At 44.8% G+C, this 25,164-nt stretch overlaps 2 protein-coding genes across 21 annotated transcripts in view; one reads left to right on the top strand and one right to left on the bottom strand.

The window, feature by feature from the left end:
• Positions 1-3,457: 3,457 nt before the first annotated feature.
• asrgl1 (asparaginase and isoaspartyl peptidase 1) lies at positions 3,458-12,614 on the bottom strand. Its single transcript, XM_030107394.1, has 7 exons — positions 12,462-12,614; positions 10,798-11,006; positions 10,555-10,697; positions 9,298-9,452; positions 8,517-8,638; positions 5,569-5,679; positions 3,458-4,646 (listed from the first exon to the last, which is right to left on the bottom strand). The coding sequence occupies exons 2-7, from the start codon at positions 10,982-10,984 to the stop codon at positions 4,387-4,389; spliced, it is 978 nt and encodes a 325-aa protein (XP_029963254.1). The 5' UTR covers positions 10,985-11,006; positions 12,462-12,614; the 3' UTR covers positions 3,458-4,386.
• A 5,274-nt stretch (positions 12,615-17,888) lies between these two features.
• Positions 17,889-25,164, top strand: part of LOC115399180 (regulating synaptic membrane exocytosis protein 1-like) — a 69,265-nt gene continuing 61,989 nt past the window's right edge. For all 20 annotated transcript variants that reach the window (XM_030106425.1, XM_030106433.1, XM_030106432.1 and 17 more), the window contains exons 1-2: positions 17,889-18,276; positions 23,567-23,641. In XM_030106425.1, coding sequence (XP_029962285.1) covers positions 18,098-18,276; positions 23,567-23,641 — 254 coding nt within the window. In that variant the 5' untranslated portion in view covers positions 17,889-18,097. The remainder of the gene's footprint in view (positions 18,277-23,566; positions 23,642-25,164) is intronic.

Raw genomic sequence — 25,164 nt, 5'->3', positions numbered from 1 at the left:
TATAAATTACATTAAGCAAGTATACAAAGTGTGATGAGGCAAGAAAAAAATCAAACCAAGCAGAGTAAACAAAGGCCGAGCTGAACTCTTCGCGGCCCACTTTCATCCCTCGGGGTCGGGAGGCTTTTGTCCGAGCGCTGTGTGCTGTCGGGGTAACCCCGGGTGAGCCCAGATCCTCACCCCCAGCCGGCCCCTTGAAGAAGACAGGGCCGACCCAGATATCCCGGCCTCGCCGCGCTGCTTTACACCCCCTGTTTGCTTTTTCCACTGCCCTCATCCATTCCTCTGTTTTGGGTACAATGTGGGGCATGAAGCTACTGGTATCAGGATGTGAAGGCAGATAAAATGCCTGAAGGCTGAAGAACAACTGTTTACACCCAAAGCACACGAGCATGTGGGAAACCGGGCAGAGAGTTGACACTCAAAGCATCGAGGGGATGTGTGACCTATGGAGGGTTCTCATTAACAGCCTACTGTAACACACACACACACACACACACACACACACACACACACACACACACACACACACACACACACACACACACACACAGATGGAAGAAACAGAATGAGAAGGACTCAACAGAACTTCAGTGACTCTGCTGTCAGATTCAGTCATCAGTGTTTGCAGACGACCTTGTCCTCTACGGTGGAGAAATGAGCCATAACATTACGACCCCGACAGGTGAAGCAATCAGCACCTATTAGCTCTTCATCACGGCAGCCGTCAATGGGTGGAACAGGCAGGGAGCGACTATTTCATCCTCACATCTGATGTGCTCGAAGCAGGAAAACTCAAAGAACTTTGGGATTTTGATGGATTATGACAAGGACCGAGCTGTGGGTGTTTCAGGTCTGACAGAAGGGGTTGATACGGTGGCCCAGAAGGGTCAATGGCACAGCACAACAGGAAAATCCACAAGAGAAGTGTGCAGCAGTAAAAGAACAGACTTTATGGGACAAATGTTATGCTAGTAGGGAGTGAAACTGGATTCTTTCTATCTGAATGTGATTCATTCGATTTGAACCTGAAGTGATCAGCTGGTATTTTAAAATCGATTTCAAAACCTGAATCTGACTGGTCTAATTTGAAATTGAAAACATCACAGTTCTTGTGATTTCTTCTTTTGATCATTGGAGACGTTGCATCTTTTCTTCTCTCTGGTTTGATGTGTGATGTACCTGATAGTGAAGTGAGTTGATCTGATATGTCGGAAGAAGCACAAAAATCCTGTGAAGAACCGACCATCCTGAAGAAGGGTTTGTGCTTGTCATCACAAACTCAGAAATTATTTTTCACAGGGATTCAAAATTCCCTCGAAAAAGAGTAAAATGTCAAAATGATACTAAAGGATTTCATCCAAAACAATCACAGAGAGATTTAAGATTGTCAAAAGTGACAGTATTGAAAAGATAATAAATAACCTTTGACACAGATTACTCATGGCTGTTTTTTATTTCAGGATCTGGGGCCTCATTTATAAACGTTGTTTAGGTGCAAAATGAGGTATAAAGCTGTGCACACCGACGGGCACGCAAAATGCTGTCATTTACATAAAAGTAAAACTTGGCGAGAGAATGTATGTCAGTTTTGATCCTTGCAGAGTTGGAGGAAACCTGTACCTCCACCTGTAGCACACACTCTTAACGGTGCCAAGCCACTGTATTCTTGGCCTCCACCTTCAGACCAAACCACAATATGACCACAAAATGATATCATCTCCCTGTCCTCCACCTCTCCAGGGCTATTTCGCTCTCCGTCAAATTCCTTTTCCTTGCCCTTTCTGCCATGATGGAGCGTAACACGCCATCAACCAGCAGCCTTATTGAGATGCAAAAATATTCCTGAGGTGCTTTGCATTGACCATTCATGGTAGAAAGTGTGAGCGCGTTGAGGGCGGAACATGAGGTGAATCCTCAACCTTCAAGGTGTAAAGGGAAACGTGCATACAGGCACACGAGCACAGATTTTTAATTTTTTTTTGGGTGCATGCCATTTTAAAATGTTGGGCACATGTATTCTTTTGAAGTGATTAATTTGCAGTGTTATATAAACGAGGCACCTGGCGCTTAGCCAAAATAACCCACTTTCAGGAAATTGATTTGTAATTTATACACTGGCTGTCCCAAAAAAACACCAAAAAAATGTAAAAGATATCTTCCAGCAGGGATGGCATCTGATCTGACCCAAATTAAAGCAGTAATCAGAGATATGTGCCAGTCTTCCCTCATCAGCAGAGTGACCTTTGAACTCACTTCACCTGCATACAGCAGTTTCTAACTCCTGAGTGCTTCAGGAATGAAACACCGTCACTGATGAAAACATTCAAAAATAGTGTCAACGTTCAGCTACACTTTTGGAAACCTGCATTTTTGCTGTCGTGTTGTGATTTGTGCTGTTGCATTAGGGTCAGCTCATTCCATATCTCAGAGGGGGAAAAAGCTCTGTCCCCTCTGAGCCTCCGTCTGGACCCGGGTACCTCCAGGAGCAGCTGATCAGCTGATCAGCACGCAACAGGACCGTTCAGACACACATGAAAGAACTGAACGAAGGATCAATCAGGATGTGACGGTCGAACGTCTTCACAAGTCTGATTAGACATGAACATCAGCGGATGTTGGCAGGAAACAAAGAGAAGGTCCTAATATGAGCAACGAATCACCCTGTGGCTGGATAATAAAGTGAAACCTTCTAATTCCGAGTTTAAGCGCACACCACCAAACACACTCGATGCTCAGCAGAAAAGAATGAAGGTATTTAACGCCCTTCCCCAGCGGTCTTCGTCACGCGCTGATCATCAGCGGAGTGTTTTCACTCGGGGGATCAGAGTCTTACAGCTGTGAAATCAGAGTGTCGTCCGTCCAAAGGGACGACGACACACCTTTAAAACGGCGGCCACACACTGTATTCAGCTGTGGGAGAGAGGAGCGCTCCCCCTTGCATTTTCTCCCAGGCCACACATTTTTGCTTAGCCGTGCAAACAGAAGGAAAGACAAGCGGGGGTGGGGGGGGGGGGGGGGGGGGTCGGGGTCAGGTTTCACCATCCAGATGGAACACACACGAGAAAGAGCAGGTTTGTGTCGAAAATATGACTGACTGCAATGGAAACGGAGGACAGGGAGGCAAAACTCCTTGAAACACACCGAATGGAAATTCAATTAGAGGTGTCAACGGTGATTCGGTGTCTGCGAGGTCAAGCTGGAGGAGGAAATATGACTGGTGACCGGTCGAAACCGGACTGCAGAGGTGAGAGGCATCGCTTTCTGAGAAGTGCTGGGATCAGCAGCCAGATGGAGGACGTCCACCGAGCGTGGCAGGACTGGCATTTACCAGAGAACGGCGACAGGAAGCGACCCGCTCAGATATCACACAGTCACCGAAAACCGCCGCTCCAACACGAAGCGTCAGGATGACAAGGAACAAGACATGTGGACAGGTGCATCAATCTGGCTCGTTTTTTATTCAGAAATCAGATCACACATTCAGCAGTCACCCTGATGTCACATCCTTTATTTTACGCTAATTCAACATCTCAGATTTTTATAGAAATGACAAAATCAACACAAATATTTTCCATTTTCCAGGAAAAATGTGAAAATAAGTTTTCTAAAAAGTTACTTTAACATGTTTCACCTGAAAAACTTTTCTTGTTAATATCTCATTTTAAATCCTCTCTGCAACACAGTCATGTAGGTGGATAAATAGTTGATTTTTTTATTGTTAGTAGGATGTACCGTCACATTTGTAGAAATAAAGAACCAACTCAGAAGACATAAATGACAGAAGCGTCAATTAAAAAAAACTGCAAAAAAACTGTACCAAAAACTCATTCATATATTTTTTGTCTCCGACAGAAGTTCAGCTCTGAACAAAACTACCAAAGAAAACCATTTGAAATAAATGGCAGTTTAATCAAATACACTTTGATATAATATATATTACTGTTTAAGAAGAAGAAAAAAGTGTTTTTTTTTCCCCTTAGATGTGTAAACAAACCAACAAACACTGACAGTGTTGTGTTGTTTTTAGCTATTTTTCATGCAGCTTCAGAAAATCCATCGAAGTCATAAAATATTTCGGGCCTTTAATTTGCGGGATGACAGCAGAGACACGGAGTCATCAGACTGGCTCTGAAAAGGTTAAAACCCAGAAAATGACTGAATGTTTGGTGGTTTTACAGTTAAGTTTTTAACACAGCTTTTCTGGAAGCACACTGCTTTTTGTCTATAAAGGACTAATGCGTGTTTATCTGATTGATTAGCAGCAAATTAATCTGAACTCCAGTGTGTCAAGAGGGATTTTGCACCAAAATGCACCGACACAGAAGACGAAGGACATATAGGGAAGAAATAATCACCAAAATGCAAAAAAAATAAAGCTCAGTGTCAGTGTCGGACTCCGGCGGGCGGCGGGCCGTGGCCCTGGTCCGGGTCCTGGTCCGGGTCCATGCTCTGGGTGAAGTCCTCCCCGGCGTACAGCCCGTAGTGCAGCGTGCCGTTCTGCCCCGCGGCCCACGCCATCTGCAGGCTGTTGAATCGAGCCGCCCAGCGGCCCTGGGGGTCCACGGTCACCACCCCGCCGAGCCCCCCCACTCTGGACTTCATGTGAGCCAGACCCAGATCGCTGGCAGCCTCCACGGACTGACCTGAGGACCCCACACGTTATGTGGATTTTAATCTCTACGTAATCCTCCTCTGTGAGGGCAAAACTGCGTTATTTTCTGGAATAGAAGCTCCCTTTTGTTTATTAGCTTGGACTTGCGTCTCAAAATATACCATGTTGGACCACTAGATGTCACTGTATGACGACAGAATGCTGCTGCACACCACAGAAACATCCTTAAAAACAAAACAAGGAAGAAGCGGTGAGCAGCACCTATTTCTTCTGGACATTCCAGAAACCTTTTTTTAATGTGCAAATATCATTTTGAAAATTATAAAATTTTTGACATTATAAAAATTACATCTTAAATTAAAGGTGTAATACAGGATTTTCTCGAAAAGACGAAGCTAAACGTCTGTTACTCACTTTTTGAACAACGCGCATGCTCCAACCATCCGCCCGGCTCTCCTGCTTCTCCCAGGAAACGCGGAAGCGTGCGAGCGCAATCTCCTCTTCTCCGGGCGTGCACGGCTCTGTTTACAGTTTCTGCGATCGGCGTCACTCATACATAAAGCTTGTTTTCCGAAACAGTTACAGTTTCATTATGTCAGACTCGCCATCTGTAAGTACTAGCTCAGAAGCTCACGGCTACATAAACACTCTGAATGCACAAAAGGGAGAAGCTGATTGGGAGCGAGCACATAGAACGGCCTGACGAAAGCAGCTCATCAGAATGATGGACAAACAGACCCACCAGTTATTTAGTGATCCACCCAGAAGTCAAAGCAAATCGAAAATCCTGTAATACACCTTTAAAATTACAAATCAAACTGAAAACATCAGAACAGCTAAAGTGCTGAACCCAGCTGTTTGACCCAAAAGTGGCTTTAACATGTGAAGGAAGTAACAGTGTGTGTGTGTGTGTGTGTGTGTGTGTGTGTGTGTGTGTGTGTGTGTGTGGTTACCTTGCTCCATGTGGAACAGGATGAGTCGGGCCAGTGTCACCTTCATGATGGCTTCACCGACGCCTGTGGTCGACACCGCTCCTGACTGGTTGTCAGCATAACCCCCAGATCCTTAAACACACACACACACACACACACACACACACACACACACACACACACACACACACACACACACACACGATCAGGTGACCGCTTTCTGTAAAGTCGGATGAGTTTCATGGCTCCGCCCCCTCAGATCTGACGTGCACGGCGTCACGCGCGGGGTGCAGGTGGGAGACTCCCGTCACCTTCACACCGCGTGTCATGTTTAGGCGTTGTCATGGTAACCCCCGGAGCGAGGCTTTGTCGCCTCTGCGGACGTCGGCGGTTTGATTTCCATCTCAATGAAATGCTAATAAGCTTCGCTGGGCCCAGAAGCCGGGCAGCGATGAAGGCTTTGAGGGCGAGCACTGTACAACACACACACACACACACACACACACACGCAAATACAGGCACACACATGCACACACACCTGCCATATGAATTTTAATGTTTTTTTAAGATAAAAACTGAATAATTTGGTTGTAAAAGATAGAATGAAGGATTTTGAGAGGCGGAATAAAACAAATCCATACAGACACATCTGCTACATCATATTCAACTGTTTATGTAATAGTGATGTTAGTTTTAATTGCATTAATTGATTTTTGCAACAATAAAATTTTTTTAATTACACTTAATCACAGAATTATGAGAAGGAAATGACTCAAAGAATGGAAAAACAGAGAAACACATGATTTTCCTGTCACTGAGGCGTCACTGCTTCTCCTCCCTGTTCAGTCCAGCCGAATTCTGAGGATCAGATTCTTTATCTGAAGCGTGAAATGTTACAAACATCCTCCTGTGGTGTCGATGTTCTGGGCTGGGACGGGGGCTGGCCTTCCCTTGAGCAACTCAACTTTACAATGTTGGATGGTTCAAATCTGACATGAAACTGTTCCACTTAAAAGATTCAGATTAAGACATTTTTGTGTGTTAAACTGGTGATTTTGTGTTGATTTCAAGTTCACAAATGATGCGATTAATCAAGATTAATTGCGGTCAGAGATGCGATTAATCATTTAAAAAATGTTAATGGATCGACAGCACTCATGCACGGTGGACATCAGGTAAACATCACTATAGCACTTATGAAGATTAAGTAAATGAGTTTGTGCTGTGAAATGAACGGCGCTCTGTCTCTTTCCATCTCCTCCTCTGAACACTGAACTGACTGAAATGTTTTCCGTCGTTAACGTGATTAATTCCATTTCAAATGTGTATTTGTGACAGTATCTTTGTGCTCCTTCTAACAAGCAGCCTCGAGCTAACACCAATAAGGTTATCATTACGGTTAGATTCAAACTATACAGGGTTTTAATTTGAAGAAATAGAAATGTTACGTGAATAAATGTAAATATTTTTGTCTTGTCTGTTTTTTTTGTTAAATATCGACATACAAATCAAATGATGAGATTGATCTTTTCAAGAGCAGGTAGACGTTGAGTTTTTATTTTGTTTGTTTTTTTTTTATATTCACACAGAAAATAGTTGAAAAAGAGTCACAAAGCAACTATTCAGTCTGAGGATCAGCAGCAGCCTTTTATTTGAATGCAGTTCCACCAATATTTCACTAGATGGGAGAATAATGCTTCTGATGTCCCCGGCGAGCGGCAGGACGTCTGCCTGCTGATCTGCAGACGTTTCCTCCTCATCCGAGGATCATCGATCATCAATCAGTGCTACTGGGCGAAGCTGCAGCTTTACAAACCACACTGCAGCGAGAACAGCCAGAGGAGCAGCTGCCTTTAAACTGTCTGTACATCATCACTGAATCTCTTCGAACCGTTTCATCTTCATGAAATAAGATTTCCTGCATTTCGCAGGACGGAAGCGCGCATGAACCAGAATTTTACAACCGCATTAAGCCAACGTTTCCTAAAAAATAACGCGAAGGCACCTGTCGAGGTTTGAAAACCACTTGGACTGAGTGATGACGACCGTCATTAGTAAGAGTGAAACTTGACAAAGTTCTTCTTCAACACAGAAATAAAGTCTTTAGAGCAAATATAAATGAAGTCCTAACAGAAACAGCAAAAATAGCAGTTATTCTCTATTTATTGATCAGAATTGTAGCTTTAAATACACACGGCAGTACATCCTACTCACAGTAAAAAAAAATATTTTAAGTAATCATCTATCCAATATAACTGTGTTAAGGTGTTTATATAAAATGAAACATTAACAATAGATGTTGGAACACTTTTATGTAATGTATCACCGAAGAGAGCCTGGGAACTAAAATGGTTTCTTTAAATCATTTTTTTCAAGTTTAAACTTGTGGAAATTAGTGTTTAGAAAAGATTTTTGACAATTTTTACGAGGAAAGTGAAAATATTTGCATTGATTTTGTTGGAAAAAAGTCAAACTTCAAAACAAATGTTCTTGAGCTTGGACCAGGGTCTGCATTTTAATTCCTCAATTTAAACCTATTGAGTTTATTTAACCTGAAGATCTTTCCTGCTTCATTTATGTAACTTTTTTCTCAAATCTTCTTAAATATTTTCTAGAGATATGAAGAGGAGAAACAGCTGATGACGGTTTATTCGTTCTGAATGAAGGAGAAATCCAGAGCCTGATGGCAGTGCTGTTTATAGAAGTCTGCAGCAGAGTAAATCATAGAAGAATTCGCTGTAAAGTAGGTGTGATAAAACGCTTTCAGATCCAAGAAAGCTTAGTTTTTCCACATTTCTGTATCCACCACTCTGCCTGCTGACGCTCCACAATGGAATCATCTTTTAAATGATTGGACAATGTGTCTTCAGGTCAGGACGTCTTCAAACACTCATGGTTACAGATTAACCGTCCAAGCTGCGCTTTGTTCCGGTCAAAGGTTAACAGACAGCACAGGATCCGGGACTGACCTATGCAGGGGGTGTCGCCCACCCGGCCCTCCATCTTGTTCAGCATCCCTCCGGTGGAGGTGGCGCAGGCGACGTTGCCCTCGCGGTCCACTGCCACCGCTCCCACCGTGCCCATCTTCCCCCTGAACAGCGACAAACACTCCAACAGATCAGAAACCAGTGCTTCTTTAACAAGCATCTTTTATCTTTGTGGCTAGATGAGCCTTAGAGCAACGTTTCCCTGCAATCGAACCAGCAACCACAGTGAATGCCACTCAGGCAAAAAGCAAAGAGCCACTCTGATCCACTTCTTCTGCTCGGACTCTTTCACTCGCCACAACTTCCAAGAACTTAAACATCCCGAAGAACAAAAGTCCGGGAACTTTCCCCACAGGGCAGCACGCTGTGATCACGTCCTCCGCCGGCCCAGAGCACTCTGGGAAGATTAACTAAATTAGTCCGCAGGAGTATTCAAAGTACAGCGGCCTCAATTCCTCCAGTGCAGGAAGCGTCCCAGCCTGGGCTCCTGCTCTCGCTGCAGCCGGTCGGACGGCGGCACGCTTCTGTCCTTTCATCAACTGTTTTTACAGCCTGAAACTAAACTAAAACTTTATTCGTCTCTTTTGTCCACACTGAGCCATCCCATCTTTAGGATGCAGGGGTCTGCCACACTGGAGAGCCGATTGGGGTCAAGGGTCATGCTCAGGGAGCCACAGCGGTCGCTGTGGGAGTCAAACCTGACAACTTCCAATACCAAGTCTGCTTCTCTGGATCAACTGGATGAAATAAAGCAGAGTCTCACATTTGGCATTCCACAGGGTTGGCGTCGGGTGCCAGGTTCTTTTTCCAGCGCATGCGGGAGTACTCGGTGATGAGGGACTCCTGGGGCACCTCGGGGACCCCCAGGGATCGGGCGAACTGCTGGGCGCCCCCTGCTGTCAGACAGGCGTGGCTGGTCTGGAGAACAGATCAGGTGATGACGTTTCCTGAAAGCTGGAGGGAGAGACGCTGCTGCTGCTGCTAGCTAGCTCTTTATTTCTACCGCTAGCGGTTCACAAGCTAGCATGAGGATTTTACACACAACAAATAGAAGAAATGTGACAAAACACTTAGTAAACTAATAATCGACTGAATATCTGAAATGTTGGACCTTTTGTCTGATGACTAGTGGAATGTCTTTGGGAATGGGATTAAGAGGGATGGCATTTCAAAGGAGACAGAGCCCTCTAGTGGTTATTTAGCACAACTGTTATAGAAAAAGATAACTAATCTCTGACGCCACGTGTAACCAATTACACGTTGGTTAGAAGTCCTGGATACACATGTAGAACATATTGTAAATGTTGACACCACTAGTTCCTACCTTGAGGAATGTTCTCACAATAAACATTTTTGGAGATATTCAAGTTTCAAGCAGATTTTGTGAAAGAAAAAAGAATTGAATCACAACATTTCTCAATCATATTTTCTTGGGCTGAGTTTAACACACTTCTGAACAAGACGCTTGAAACTGAACAAACAGATCCACACCTCCAAGAAACCCGGGATTTAAAGGTTTCTGAGAACTGAGATGACGAAACTGTGCTCTCCTGCAGGGCAACAAGGCTCACACCACTCCCAAAGCAGTTGATGGGACTGCATATGGGCTATGCACTTCCTGATGTGTATTGTAGACGCTCACAGCTTTTATATGAGGAGGAGAACAGATCTCCACAAACCAAAAATATGCTACTGTGTCTACAGTACACATCAGGAAGTGCATAGCCTCTATGCAGTCCCATCAACTGCTTTGGGTGAAAGTCAGTAGCAATGTTCGAGGCTATGCAGAGTTTCTGAGAAGTGGCTCGAGGCTCCTCAGAGGCTCTGTGGAGGGAGTTGGAGGCTACTCAGAGGTTCGAGGCTATGCAGAGCCTTGGCACGTCCTTTGTGCAGTAGATCATGGTTCAGACTGAAGGATTACTTATTTCTTTTGTGCTGCAGTAGTTTGGCATTAGGAGTAAACAGCTTTAACCTTTAAGATGTGCTCTGGTCACTGTGCGGTCATGCAGCGTATGTGTACCTTGTCCATAACCAGTCTTGCTAGCTGGACCGGGTTCGCTATGTTGCGCACGGCGGACACCGCCCCACTGCTCAGAGTTCTTCCATCCATGACTATCGCATCCATCTCCACGTCTCCTCTGACGTTCAGCACCGACCCACAACCTGAAACACATTCAGCAGAAAACACACCTGAGCAGAACCCCTAAGGAGGAAACACTGCAATACGCGCGTGTGTGTGTGTGTGTGTGTATGTTGAGCCTACCTGCGTTGAAGTGTGGGTCATTCTCCAGAATCCTCACCGCTTCCACCACGGCGTCCATGCTGCTGCCGCCTCCTCGCAGCACGGCGTACCCGCCCCGCGCCGCAGAGCACACCCCCGAGAGGGACTGCTCGGCCCGGGTCCTCGGGACGTGGCCCGCCCCTCCGTGGACCACCACCACGGGCAGCATGCCTCTCACACTGAAACACCTCCTGATCACACAAACAAACTCAGGATTAACCGATAGTTCATACAACACCAACCAGCACGTTAACCAGCAGACACCTGACTGGATGTGGCTCATTATCTGAACCGATCAGAGGATCCAGGAGGACTTTACTCCGAGCAGAGCAGCATGTTACTTATTAAAGAGCATCGGCGCTTATACGCCAGTGAGGCTAAACATTAATAAAGTTCCATGCAGTAACACTGTAATATCAGGCAAAGCTACTATTTATTATGTTTATAATATTGTTTCTTTTAAAAACCTTAAAAATAATCTTACAGGTCCTGGTGATCGATAAGGTTCAGGAGGTCACTCAAGAATCAATGAAAACCATCAACTCTTTTCATGGATCTGAGCAGAGAGCAGTCGTTTTAGTTGTAGGGTAGTAAGAGTTTGGAGATGTGAGGCAGTTTCCATCTTGGGTTATTTCTTAAACCTACACTAAGGAACTTTTCAACCTTAATAAAACATTTTAATATCTTTTGTGATGATACTTCGACTTACAACTAGTTGAATGACCCCTCTGTCACGGGCTGAGGGCGTCAGTATTGCTTTCACTTGGACTGAGCAGCTGTGAGGAGGGTGGTAGGAACCCTGCACACTAAAAAACTACAAATGTGCGGACTGCTTTACGGCATGCTCACATCATGATATAACATTGTTTTAGCTACCATTAGATTCATTTAGATTCATTACCTCGTCGCTATCCGTCCTTCAGACAGCCACTGGAAACAAATGAAGGCGAGTTCAGTCCGACAGCATGCCACCGGGAGCAGCAATTTGATGCCACACGCTAGTCCTCATGGGAACTGTAGTATTCGTTCAGGCAAAACACTACCGCTTTTGTCCACTGGTGCCGCCAAAATTAACGAAAACTGAAAGTTCCTTAGTGTTGCTTTAACTTCCAGTGAAGGATTTATTCACTGAAAACATGGAAAACAGGTTGGTTTGTGTAACTACTGACTGTAACAGACACTTCTCCCATATTCACATTAATACTTCAGTGGTAGAGTGGTCATCTCACATTCGAGAGGCTGTTGGTTCGACTCTTCCATGTGCCGAAGTGTCCTTGAGCAAGATACTGAACCCCAAATTGGTCCCACGCCTTGCATGGCAGCTGCCTCCGCTTGTGTGTGAATGTGTGTGTGAATGGGTGAATGTGGTAATGCAGTGTGAAGCGCTCCGGACTGAGTGAGTCTGGCCTCAGTTAGTGATTCCTGTGGTGAAATGTGGATCAGTGAGAGGAATCACACCGACAGCTCACTCTCTGCTCTTCACAGTAAAGGACAAAATAACCCAAATTAACTCTACAGTCATATTTGTAGTCTACTGATGTAATGTTGCACAGTTTTATGCTTTCACACAAATGATTCAAAAGACACTTCTGAGACTGACTGGCTGAACTGTCACATAAACACGCCTCTGTCTCCTTCATACAAACCTGCGCGGAGCCTGGAGCCTCCTAAACCCCCCCGAGCTGAAGTCCCGGCCTCCCAAACATCCAGGAGCAGGAGAACGTCCGCCACAACGCACAGAAATCTGCACGAAACACGCAAAACGAAAGCAGCAGCGAAGAGCCGAAGCCTCACCGCGCGAGCACCTGAGGACTCGATAATTTCCGGAAACAACACCTACTTCCCGGAAATGAGCGACAGAATGTCAAAATAAAACCACATCCGGCAAATTTGATTTCAAACGTAATACAACTTTCTTAAACTTTGTTATTTATAGTGTTTCTGGAAGAAATAAAATCTATATTTGCGTGTTTAGATAGATTTTTCTAAACAGTTGTAGAGATTATTGTATAATTTACTTAGTTTATGTAAATTGTAGAGCATATTTTATGCCTTTATTTTTAAGAAACTATAGTTTGACAGTGTAGTCTTGAGATGCCCATTCTTATTGATACGTTTTCATTGATGTTTATTTGTGTATCTGTTTATGTATTTATTTGTTTTGTCAGTTTGCTTCTCTCTCTTTCTCTCTGCGCGTGTGTGTGTGTGCATGTGTGTGTGTGTGTGTGTGTGTGTGTGTGTGTGTGTGTGTGTGTGTGTGTGTGTGTGTGTGTGTGTGTGTGTGTGCGCGCGCGCGCTCTTTGTATGCTTCTTCTGATGAGTTCTGGGTGTTGAGTTCGTCTATGGTCTGATGCAGTGTAAAGTCTTGCATGGTGAACATCTTACTGGACTTCATGGTGATGTTGACCCACATGTGAGGCTCCAGCTACACATGTTCATGTGTTTTGGTCGTGTTCATTGTTATTTTCTTATTGGTCACAAATATCTTATTCCATGTCAATCTATACTGTGGCTGTACTTCGAACTGACGACCCTCACAGCAGCATTTGGGGTTTTACCTCCTAAACAAAAGGCAGACTTTAGCTTTTGTAACTTTCTTATCCAGACACCTAATTTGAGTGCAGTGGAAGTCTCCTGTCCTCCCCTCTTTCCTTACGGATCAAGGATATTCTTTACTTTGTTCAGATGGAGAAGGTCAGGTGCACGTTAAATGGTTCTCTTGCCAAATTTAACAAAAGCTGGAGGCCTTCTTTCAACATGTTGTGGAGTTGGTGTTTGTTGCTGTTATTTTAACGAAGTGACTCCGACTGTGTGTATGGTGCTTGTCTGCATACATGGTGAGGCTATGTTGTTTGTTTTTGGCTTGTGATCGTATATTTGGCATGATATAGATTTTTGAAATAACAGTATTTGTAATACTTGTGTCATTAAAATTTAATAAGCCTGAGCAAAATAGTTTGCACTTATTTATATGTCACATTTATTTATTTACTTACATGCTTGTCGAATTAATTTACATTGACATTCTCACACACCGATTTATTTATTGTTTTTCCTGCTTACATATACATTCATTAATTTACACCTTTAACAAAAACAGACTTGTTTCTTTGTTTGCTTGCTTACTTGTTTATAAATAATGTTAAAGTTGATTTCACGTACAGTTGGGAAAATAGATTTCGTGAGGAACTGATTAAGTTCTCCCACTCAAATGATGACAGACGTCTGTAATTCAACTGTGAGAGACAGAATGTAAAAAAAAAAAAAAAAAAAAAACACTGTAGGATTTTTAGGGAATTTATTTGAAGTGATGTTGAAAAGTAAGTATTTGGTCAATAACAAAAGTTCAGCTCAAAACTTTGTAGCATAACAATGATCGAGGTCATTACTTTGGGGCTGTCGCCAGACAACACGGACTTTCAACTCCCTGAGATTTTGTGTGTGGTTGAGACTGTCTCTGCCGCTCCAGGACTTTGTTTCTGACGGACTCGGTCCTTGATTGCCCAGCAGTGTGTTCGGGATCATTGTCCTGCTGGAAGACCCAGCCGTGTTTCATCTTCAGGGCTGTCACTGATGGAAGGAGGTTTTGGCTCTAAATCTCACCTCTTCTGGCCCCATTCAGTCCTTCCTGAACACGGACCAGTCATCCTGCCCCCGCTGCATGATGTTTCCACCGCCATGCTTCACAGTAGCTTTGGTGCAGGGATGAAACTCAGCATTCCTCTTCCTTCAAACACAACGAGTTGAGTTTGTTCCAAAAAGTTTTCTTTGGTCTTATCTGACCGCATTATGCTCTCCCAGTCCTCTTCTGGATCATCCACATGCTCAGTGGCAAACTTCACTTCAGGTCTGGCGCTGCCGGGTTTGATTCCCTGTGGGCGTAATGTGTTGTTGATGATAACCTTTGTTACTTTGGTCCCAGCTCTCTGCAGGTCATTCACCAGCCCCCCCCCCCCCCCCCCCCCCCCCCCCCCCCCCCCCCATTTAGCTGGAATTTTTGATCAATGCTGTCTTGATCATTTTGACCCCATGGGATGAAATCTTGCGAGGAGCCCCAGACTGAAAGAGATTATCATTGGTTTTGTATGTCCTTCATTTTCTAATAGTTGCCCCCTCAGTAGATTTCGTCACACCAAGCTGCCTGTTGTAGACTGACGCTTCCCAGCCTGATGCAGGTCTACAGTTTTGTTCCTGGCGTCGTTGGACTGCTGGCGGAGTTTGGAGTCTGACTGTTTGAGGCCGTGGACGGGTGTCTTTTCTACAAATAACCAGTTCAAACAGGGGCCATTGTTACAGGTAATGGATGGAGGACAGAACAGCTTTTTACAGAAGCTTCACAAACCACAGATGTTGCCTGTTTGTTATTGACCAAATACTTTGTTTCCACCATAAGGGGCGGCAGTGGTTCAGTGGGGAGCGCAGTCGTCCCACAATCTGGAGGTTGTGAGTTTGATTTCTGTCTCCCACTGTCTGCATGTCGAAGTGTCCTTGGGGAAGACACTGAACCCTGAATTGCCCCCACCGTTGTACGTCGTTGGACAAAAGCGTCTGCTGAGTAAAAATTGTAAATTGTAATAATTTACAAACAGAAAAAAAATCTACAATGTGATTTCCTTTTTGTTTTCACACTCTGTCTATCATAGTTGAACTGCAGCTGTGATGAAGATTACAGACCTCTGTCATCATTTTAAAAGCAGAACTAGGACAATCAGTGGCTGACTGAATACTTTTTTTGCCCCACTCTATGTGGCGCTGTTCCACTGCTGGAGCAGTCTCCAAAGCACTTTAATCACATGCATCCATTCACACACGCAGTCACACACACAGTCACATACCTGTGGAGGCCGCTGCCATAAACAGAGCTCAGTCCATCCATTGGGAGCAGTTTGAGGTTCAGTGTCTTGCTCAAGGACACTTCAGCATGTAGACAAGAGGAGATGGGGAATGACGCCTGTAACATTTTGATAGAGCGTTGACCACTCACCACAACTGGTTATTTCTTTTGCGCTTCACTTATGTATTCATGTAATTCATTTTTTACATATTTATTAACTAACTAATTCCCTTATTTATTTTTTGTTCAAACATTCATTCGTTTTAAATTTTTTTATATTTGGGGACCGAGCCCGAGGGCGATGGCCTCAACTTTAAGCTTATGGCTTTTTCATCTTAAAGTAAGAAGAATGAACCGTTTTCTCCACTGACAAGCTATTAAACAAACAGTGGATTTGATCTCACGAAACTATGATATTTATTCACACTTTTATTTCCCAACACTGACTTTAGCTTTCGGAATTTCCCGACACACAGCAGCGCAGAGCGGCCTCTGCAGGGGGAGCTGACCGTGGTGCTGAAACAGTCCAGACTTCCAGTCTGTAAAGTTTCATGGCAGAACTCTTTTCTCTTCTCTCTGTTGTTAAATCTGGAGGAGGGGGTTAAAAATAGACCTTTCAAGCAAAACGTGCCGCTATATTTAGAAGACTGTAACACATGATCTGCACTGATCTGCTCCCTCCATCTGTGGTTTAATCACCCCCAACCCCCCCGGGCCCCCTCTCGCCCCTCAGCCAGCCCCTCTCAGCACGAGCAGCCCGGATCATTAGAATGCTGCACAGTGACATATACTGTAAATGTCACCCTGTAGATATGAATGTGTCCGGCGTGTGGACCGCGGGCCACTGGAGGACTGATGAGAGAGAGAGAGAGAGAGAGAGAGAGAGAGAGAGAGAGAGAGAGAGAGAGAGAGAGAGAGAGAGAGAGAGAGAGAGAGAGAGAGGGGAGGAGTGGACAACGGGGATGAACGTCATTCTAACACACAGGGATTGGAGGAGGAGGAGGAGGAGGAGGAGGAGGAGGAGGAGGAGGAGGATTGCCAAAGGTTTCAAAAAGTAAAAAAAAAATGTTCTAAAAAACCTTCTTCATATTTTTATTCTTTCTCTTTTTCCTAAAAGCTTTCCCTCACTGCGTGTTGTGGTCTCAAACTTCACAGTATGTCTCTGTCCTTGACCCGGTGGGAGAGACACTAAAATGTTTCACTCCATATTCTCACATTATTTTCCTTTAAATCAGTAGAACAGAATAAATAATCACTGATGTGATATTTTTCTTTACTTTTATTTTTTAAAACATGTCTTCATATTATTATTTTTTCCAGCTGATTGTAATCAGGTATGTTTATGAGGAACCAGGAAGTGGGAAAGTAGTTCCAAGTAGGAAAAAATGCAACTTTATTTCCATGAAATTGGGAACTTCACACAAGATCAGTGGAAGAGCTTCTGCTCAGAGAGACATCCTTTTCAAAATATCGAAATGTGAAACCTCTCTGAAAAAGTACTCAAAAAAGCAATGTTTTTTTATCTTGGGCTCTCACTGAAATGGGTCAGCTGTGTAACTTAGATTACTGTAAGGATTTAATTACACACTTGTGATTAAATAAACCATTTGCTGCATTGTATGACAATATTTACACTGATTGTGTTCTTCCTGCTGCGGGTCTGGACGGAGCTCCGCACGGTGCCTTTAAGGGACACCTTTGATTTCCTGCGCGCGCTGGAGGCTCTCGCGAACGCGCGCCGCGAGTGGAGCCCCCCATTCTGAAATGCGCGCTCCCGCCGCATGAGCAGTGAGCGCGCTGGAGGGGCTGCGGTCCCATTGACGGTTCCGTCTCCCTGACAGCAGCATCAGCACCCGCGGCGGAGAACCAGGAGCGGCCGCCTCGCCCCGCAGCCACACCGGGCCCGAGCGCACCGAGCGGACCGAGCGAGCGGAGACCCCCGGCCGCCTGCGCAGGGACGCCCCTCCGCCGGAAGGAAGGAGCCGAGATCCCCCTCCCGTGTGTCCCCGTCCCGACCGAGCGCCGGAGACATGGGCTCCCCGTGAAGACGGAGGTGGCGGAGGGGAGAGGCGGGCGGGCGGGCGGTGGGAGGGGGGTGGGGGGAGACGCCAGCGGAGCCGCAACCGGGAGAAGGAGAGGCTGAAGGAACGGCAGCCGGGAGCCGAGCGAGGCGCCACCGCCGCACAGCCTCCGCCGCCGCCGCCGCCGCAGCGGCAGCAGCAGCAGCTAGCATCGCCGCGCCGCGCCGCCGCCGCCCTGGGTGCCCCCGCCGCCGCTATGGGAGCCCCGCATCAGCCGCTCCGGACGCCGCTTTGTCCGCGGGCCATGTCGTGATCCGTGGGCTCCGCCAGCGGGTTTTCTAATCCGTGATCCCGACCAAGGAGGAGGAGGAGGAGGAGGAGGAGGAGGAAGAGGAGCAGGGAGGGAGAGGTGGTGGTGGTGGGGGAGATGTTCGCCTCGGTGGGCCCGCGGGGCGGCCCGCGCCCACCGGCCGCCCCGGCCCCGGTCTCGGCCCCGGCCATCCCGGAGCCGGACCTGAGCCATCTGACCGAGGAGGAGAGGAAGATCATCATGGCTGTGCTAGCTCGGCAGCGGGAGGAGGAGGCGAAGGAGGAGGCCATGTTAAAGTAAGTGTGTGTCTGTGTGTGTGTGTGTGTGTGTGTGTGTGTGTGTGTGTGTGTGTGTGTGTGTGTGTGTGTGTGGCTTATTTCCATTCTGGAGAACTTCATCCACCACTCATGGACGAAAGGTGTCAGCATCAGGACCACAACTCTGCTGTATGAGAGCATGCATGCAGACACACTGACATTTTCACACACACACTCACACACACTCTGCAGGAAGCATGCCCGGGCCAGTCGGGGCTGTGGGGGTCCGAGTCCCGGATCTCCTCAGTGAGTGGTGGCAGCTTGCTCAGAGGGGAGGGCAGGAGGTGACGGTGCAGGGGCGTGTCAGGAGCTGAGGGGGACAAGAGGGTCTCCACCTGAAGTAACCCCCCCACCACCACCTCCATCTGAACAGCTGCTGCTCGGCTCTGGGGTGCGGCTGAGCCCCCCCCCCCTCCCAGCCTCACCACCGTATGTAGGCCATGCAGACAGAAGCAGCAGGCCTGAACCAGGACTGACCAGAACCTCCGCTTCCGTCTTCCAGAAGCTGAGATCTGGAGATAGAGCGACCCACCTAAGTGAGGCGCTCCGCCAAGCCCCCCCCACCCCGCCCCCATCCCCCGTTCTATTTTAAGCCTCTGCACGGACTGATGGCCCAGCTCTGGAACAGGAGATCGATTCATTGCATCTAAAGAAGGAAATGTCCGATATATGGCTCCGGCTCTTAAGTGGCCGTGCATCATTTTCAGTAATGTTATGAAAAGAGCGGCGGATCGGCTCTGCCACGTCCGAGCCCTCAATCGGCTTCCTCTCACCAGGGTTTGGACGCGAAAGCAAAGTGTGTGTATTTACCATCGGGTCTGCACCGGCTGACTAATACATGCATGCTGAGGGAGAAGGGTAGTGTGGGCTGTAATGCAGAAGAGGCAGAGATGGCTTTCATGGCTGTGGATGCACACTGCTGCTTTGGGCCCGTCCTCTTCACAAACACCAGAATTTCAGGGAAACTGGTTTTCGTTGGAGGTGCACACATGGCCCAGTTTCATCTGAAAGAATTTTGCCAGTCTTCGTGTAAAAAGACTCATCCTCTGTTCTGTTTTCACACAATGTAATCTGATTGAATTCAGGTTTATGTGCATCGAGCATGTCATCAAGTTCAGTTGGTTGATCAATCCCATGATGCTTTGCACTGTGATGTGAGGTGTTTGCGACATGTGTTGAAGCTTGTTAAGTTTCTTTAGAAGTCCGACGTGCCGTTTACATGGACCCTGACCAGATTAACAGGTCTGCACCACCTCATCGCAATTCCAGTCGGACTGGATGGCTCTAATCAGATTATCAGATTAACGTGTTTATATGATGCAATGATATGAAATCCAGGATTAATCTGATTACTTATAACCACAGCTAGTTATCATATTTTCATACAGTTTCCCAAATCATCTGGGCTCCAAATTGGACCATCATTACGCTCCAGGAAGGCTGTGACGGCACACTATTGTCAAATTCTAACCACAGCAGGTTCCAAACAGTCTCCTTTAAACCTCTCTAGTGGGGAGAAGACTATTCTGTGTCGCTCCGGTTGGTTTGAAAACCACCGTTTGCTACCAGGAAGCGCAGCACTGGGTCAGATTGAAGCCTTTGACCTTAAATGGTGCACGTTGGGGACAGCACGGAGCAGATCCAAGCATAGTCCGGCCTACGGGCCTCGTGTCCCTGAGCTGACCACAGGAGGCTTGTGCTCGTGCTTTACCCAGATTTACTGCGTTGGCTTATGGGAGGGTTCCTGTTAATACAAATGAAGAGTTTTCACCAAGACGTACGTATTTCATGAGTTCAGAGGTGAAGGAATGTGCTTGTTATATGTGAAAATATTCTTTTTACCTTCGGCTTTAACGCAACATGTTCCTTCAAGACTTGGAAGATCAGTTAAAACTTGTGAAAAAATGCTGATATTCTTGATAGTTTAGCAGGTTTTGAGACCACAACTCACTAAAACCAGAACTTCAGGGTTTGATTTCCCTTCAGTTTGAATTGTGGTCAGATTTTAATGTTACTTTCCTGCCCAGTTCTGTTTGCTTTTGCAAAAAAAACGTCCGACATAATTTCCTAGGAGATTAACTAAAGTCACATTGGATGACTGTCCGAAAGAAACTTTCACAGCTTATGCAGATAAGATACTTTTTTGTTTTCTGTGACATTCAGATCTGGCTTTGCATTCGTCGTACTGAGTTGGCATAAACAGTCAAACACATGAGTTGTGTTCCCTCTCATGGTATCCAGACAGCACAGAGCATGTTTGGTCAATATCAGGCTTGTAGCTTGAATAATTTCAGATAACTGACGTTGCCTTCCCTTCTTTTTTTTTTTTTTTAATTTGTGGTGATTTTCTCTTGTGCATTGCTCATTTATCAGTGTTGATACCAGTGACTCACTCCATGTGGAGGGGCGTGGTCTGCCTGACCAACCTGATTACAATGGATTGTGATTGGATTACTTGATTCCAAAGATGGTTCAGAACACAGGCGTCCAACATGCAACCCAGCCAGGATAATTCAGAAAAGTAAACAGAGCCAACACCAAAGGTTTATCCAGTAAAATGCAGATATTTTGCATATGCAATTGCATGAATAGCGGATTTAACTCCTGCTAGAAAAACAAAATGACACAAGGATAGTCAGATTGAGTATTGGAAGTCACCGTTTTTACCATTAACCACACGACCTGACCTCCAGTGCCTCCTTGTGTTTCCGCCATGAGGGATCAGATAGCAGATATAACGTTCCAACAGAACAGCTTGTTTCAGGTGAAGCGAGAAGGGGAAAGAAACAGGTTTTTCAGTCAGGTTTGTTTACAGAGAGCACTGATATATTGAAGATCTTATATTGAAGGCAGAAAAACACTTTCTGCACTGACTAATACACGTTTTGTGAACTTCAAATAAAGCTAATAGCTGTTAGCTGGGCCTGTGATGGACTGTGTTATATTCTCGATGATGAAATGAAATGATGAGAACATGCTTTTTGTGGATCGTTGATGTTATTGCATGCTAATGCAGTGCAAACCCATTGAAATCCTGCATTAGATCACACATGCACGTCTGAAAGATGCCGTATAGAAGTGACTTCCAGGGGTAAACCTAGAAAAGTCAAGACGAATACGATGAATAGTGAAATCTGAAGGTTGTGTTTTGTGGAACTTTCCTCGATCGCCTTGATGAAACAGTGTCGGCAAATGATATTCCCACTCCTGATGTGACTTCAGAGTGGGATAATGAGCCACGGTGCTGAAGTGTAAAACAGACATGTCTTTATTTTTACGGGGCGTTGGCGGGGAATTCTCTCCCTCTGTGACGGGACTGATCAGAGCCTCATCTTTATAGATGAGATGGTTCAGAATCACACCGCGAATGTGTCAGTGGACATATTGAAATCATGTCACTGCCGTTTGAAGCTGAAGGTACTCCTCAACGCGTACGTGTGAGATGAAATCAGAGTTGCATAATTAGGACTTTATGAGTAAACATCATGGAGCCGTGATGCTTTTTGAGGATTATTGATGTTCAGAAGGTTGGAGTTTCTCATAGAAATGTGTTGTTGGAACACATCCCGAAGACTAGGAAGTGTTTAGCATGTTAGCATTAGCATGTTACTCGTTCAGGAGAACTGGATGGGTTTTATTTGTCATGTCATCACGCTGACGTTGCCCTCCGTCGTGTTAGCAGTTTGCATGTTCTCGTCTGAATGTCAGTTTTATTTGGATGTGCTGTGATAGATGGACGTCTTATTGAACATATGAGCTGGAGTTCGGCCCCAGCAACCCTGAAGTGAGTAAGATGAATGAATGGATGGATGGCTGGATGGATGGATAAATGAGTGGATGATTGAATGGATGGATCGATAAATGGATGGATGGATGGAAGAACTTACAGATGGATAAACAGATGGATGGATGGATGGATGGATGAACGGATGATAGATAAACAGATGAATGGATGGACGGGTGGATGAGCAGATGGATGTTGTTATTACCTTCGAACTTCCAGGTTCATCAGTGTTGATTGTATTTGAGGTCACGCTGAAACCAAAAACTGATTTTTTTAAAGTCTTCTGTGGTGTAGGTGGAGTCACCTGGACCTCAAGCAACCTGAGTCAAAGTGATCCGATTACATTCTTGTCATGTAAACAATTGCACCTGATTACAATGGCCTGATGCTCTGCAAAAAATCAAAATCTCATCAATTTTCTTTGACTTGTTTTCAGTGAAAACGTCTCATTCCACTCGATTTAAGATAGATTCACTGATAAAGTATATTTCTTTCAGCTAAAGGAGCTTGTTTTAAGACAGTGCCTCTTAATCAAGACCATTTTCACTTTTTTCAGGGAAGAAGCACCTTAATTTCACAACTAAATTAAATTTGCAAATTAAGGTTCAATAGAAGCAGGCGGTGCAAACATGTTAAACTGATCAAAGTTCATGCTAACAGAACATCGAGTTGCTTTTACTCTCGTCACTTTGTGTTTTTTAAGAATAGCATTTAATATAAAACCGTTGCTGTGTCCGAGGTCATCTCTTGTACTGGTTTTTCCCATGTGCTCTGTGTTTGACCCGAAGTTGATATATTAATCTATGTGTTGGCACATCAAATAAACTCAACATCTTGAATGCTGAAACATTCACTCTGCCAAAATATCACTGAGACTGTAGTAAAAACATCTCGTATAAAATAAAGGTCTTGTTGAATTTTAATTTGGAGCCCTTATTTCTCTGGCAGTATTTCTTAGCCTCTATAGAAAGAAAATGTATACATTGTCAGGTATCCAACTGAGTAATTGACCATCATTGGATTACTAAAATAAAATCTGTTTGCTATCTTTGTCTGTGACATGAATATACTAGCTAGTAGTTTAGCGGTTTTAGGGTGATAGCAAAACAGTGAGATCAGAGGTTTTTTAAAATGTATTTTTGAATAAAATATATCGTTTAACAAATCTCTTTTTTGGACTTGCTAACATCTAACTTAGCATAAAAGTGTAGCTCACCCCTGCAGCCATACTGTGAGTATCAGCTGGTCATGCTTTGTCGTGGTCAGGCTAAGATCGCATTATTGAGCTTTCTGCAAAAATGAAGAGATCCACTAAGAGGTCTGAATCCTTCATGACCAAACAGAACTAAGAACTTTTTATATGGAGCCACAAAACACATTTAAAGATATTTAAGGCGATACAGTTCTTAACATTTGACATAGTTCCACATTAGATTGTGTCTCGTGACTCATTACTACAATATGCTCCTGCTCTGTGCGTTTCAGAGAGGAGAAGCCGATCCAGGCCAGAACCGTGAACCTGGTGGGTCAGAAGAAGCCTCCGCAGCAGAACGACGTCCGGTGAGTGTCCCCCGATGAGTCCCGTCTCCTGAACGCCACTGCATCCAATCAGTTCCACACCTGGCACGACTCAGCCGTTTCATTGGCTTTGGCTATCATGTGACTCTGGAAGTTGTTGTGGAATTTATCATGAAAGCTCAGTTTGACTTTTAGATTCAGCAATGTTTTTGCTATTTATCAATGCTAGCCTCTCACGTTTGGTTGCATTGGCTTTGTTGGAATGTGAAGTTTTTGTAATGATAATAAACTGAACTGCTAACAGCAACAAAAAAATAAAAATACATTATGCAAACTTTAACAACGACCATTTCTAGAACTGCTGTGTTAGCTTTGTTATTATCAAAGGTTTCTACAAGACTGGTGCCAGTATTATTGTCTTTCTTCCTAACAGATTTGCCTTAAATGTCCAGATGATTTAGCAAAGCAACATCAATTTCAGGCTACTTTAGCTTGTTAACGCAATGTTTTGTGACTCATATGAAGCTTCGACAGGATAACTGGGTAAATTAATATTCTCATTCTTATTTGTTTGTTGATGATATATAGATTCTATAGGATACCTGGGTAAATTAGCATGTTTGCATAGTATGTTTGCATGTTAGAAGAGTGTACGTGTTATAAATGTTTAGGTTATCTGGGATAATTCGGGTGAATTAGCGTGTTAGCATAGGATGTCTGTTATGAATGTGTAGATTCTATAGGATTTGTGAATTAGCATGTGACTTCCTTCCCGTGAGGATGTTTACACCAGGTGTCCCCTGACAGCGGGTCGCCATGGCGATGGCCCAATGGCTCCGTGGTAACTGGGGTGAGCCCGAGGATTGGCTGCCGTCCTGCTGTCCCATGAGTCTGTGCTGCAGAGATGTTCTGCAGAAAGAATTAAATCAGCTAAAAGCAGGATGTTAGAAACAATAAAAATAATCAAACGCTCCAAAAATGGTTAGTGTGGGAAAAAGAGATAAAACCGCTGGTGAAATGATTGAAATAGTGAAAAATGCTTAAATGACAAAAAAGTTCTCAAAAGTTTTTGTAAAGATGAAACGGATATGAATTCTTGTTAATCATGGTGATAAAACACAATAAATGCTTCTGTAAATACAGTTAGAATTCTCAAGCTGTGTGTGTGTGTGTGTGTGTGTGTGTGTGTGCATGTGGGGTTTTTCGCGTGTGCATGTGAGTGTATGTTTGTGATGTTACAGGGCCATATGGAGCTCTGTCTGGGGAGCACACTCCCACCTCTCTCTCTCCATCTGTTCCTCCTCTATCCTTCTCAGGTTGGAGGTGATATTTCACTTCCTGTTTCACTTCCTATTTTACTTCCTGCTCTTCTTCTTGTTTTACTTTCTCTGACACTTCCTGTTCCACTATCTGTTCCTTTAAAAAAAATAAAAAACACCGAAACTTTTTGTTCCTCTTTCTGTGTTACTTACTCTTTCTCGCCCCATTCTGAGTTCTTCTTCCTGTTTTGCTTCCTCTTTCTCTTCCTGTTATTTTTCATGTTGCTCTTCTACTTCTTTGTGAAA

The sequence above is a fragment of the Salarias fasciatus genome, chromosome 13 (assembly GCF_902148845.1).
Source record: "Salarias fasciatus chromosome 13, fSalaFa1.1, whole genome shotgun sequence".
Taxonomy (NCBI): Eukaryota; Metazoa; Chordata; class Actinopteri; order Blenniiformes; family Blenniidae; genus Salarias; species Salarias fasciatus.
This window is presented reverse-complemented; position numbering and strand designations above follow the sequence as displayed.

Excerpts from the sequence above, each read along its gene's own strand:
- asrgl1 (XM_030107394.1), bottom strand. The coding sequence starts at position 10,984 with ATGCTGCCCGTGGTGGTGGTCCACGGAGGGGCGGGCCACGTCCCGAGG. Across the intron at positions 10,698-10,797 it reads TGACCCACACTTCAACGCAG|GTTGTGGGTCGGTGCTGAAC; the intron begins GTAGGCTCAACA and ends AATGTGTTTCAG. Across the intron at positions 9,453-10,554 it reads CAAGACTGGTTATGGACAAG|ACCAGCCACGCCTGTCTGAC; the intron begins GTACACATACGC and ends TCTGTTCTCCAG.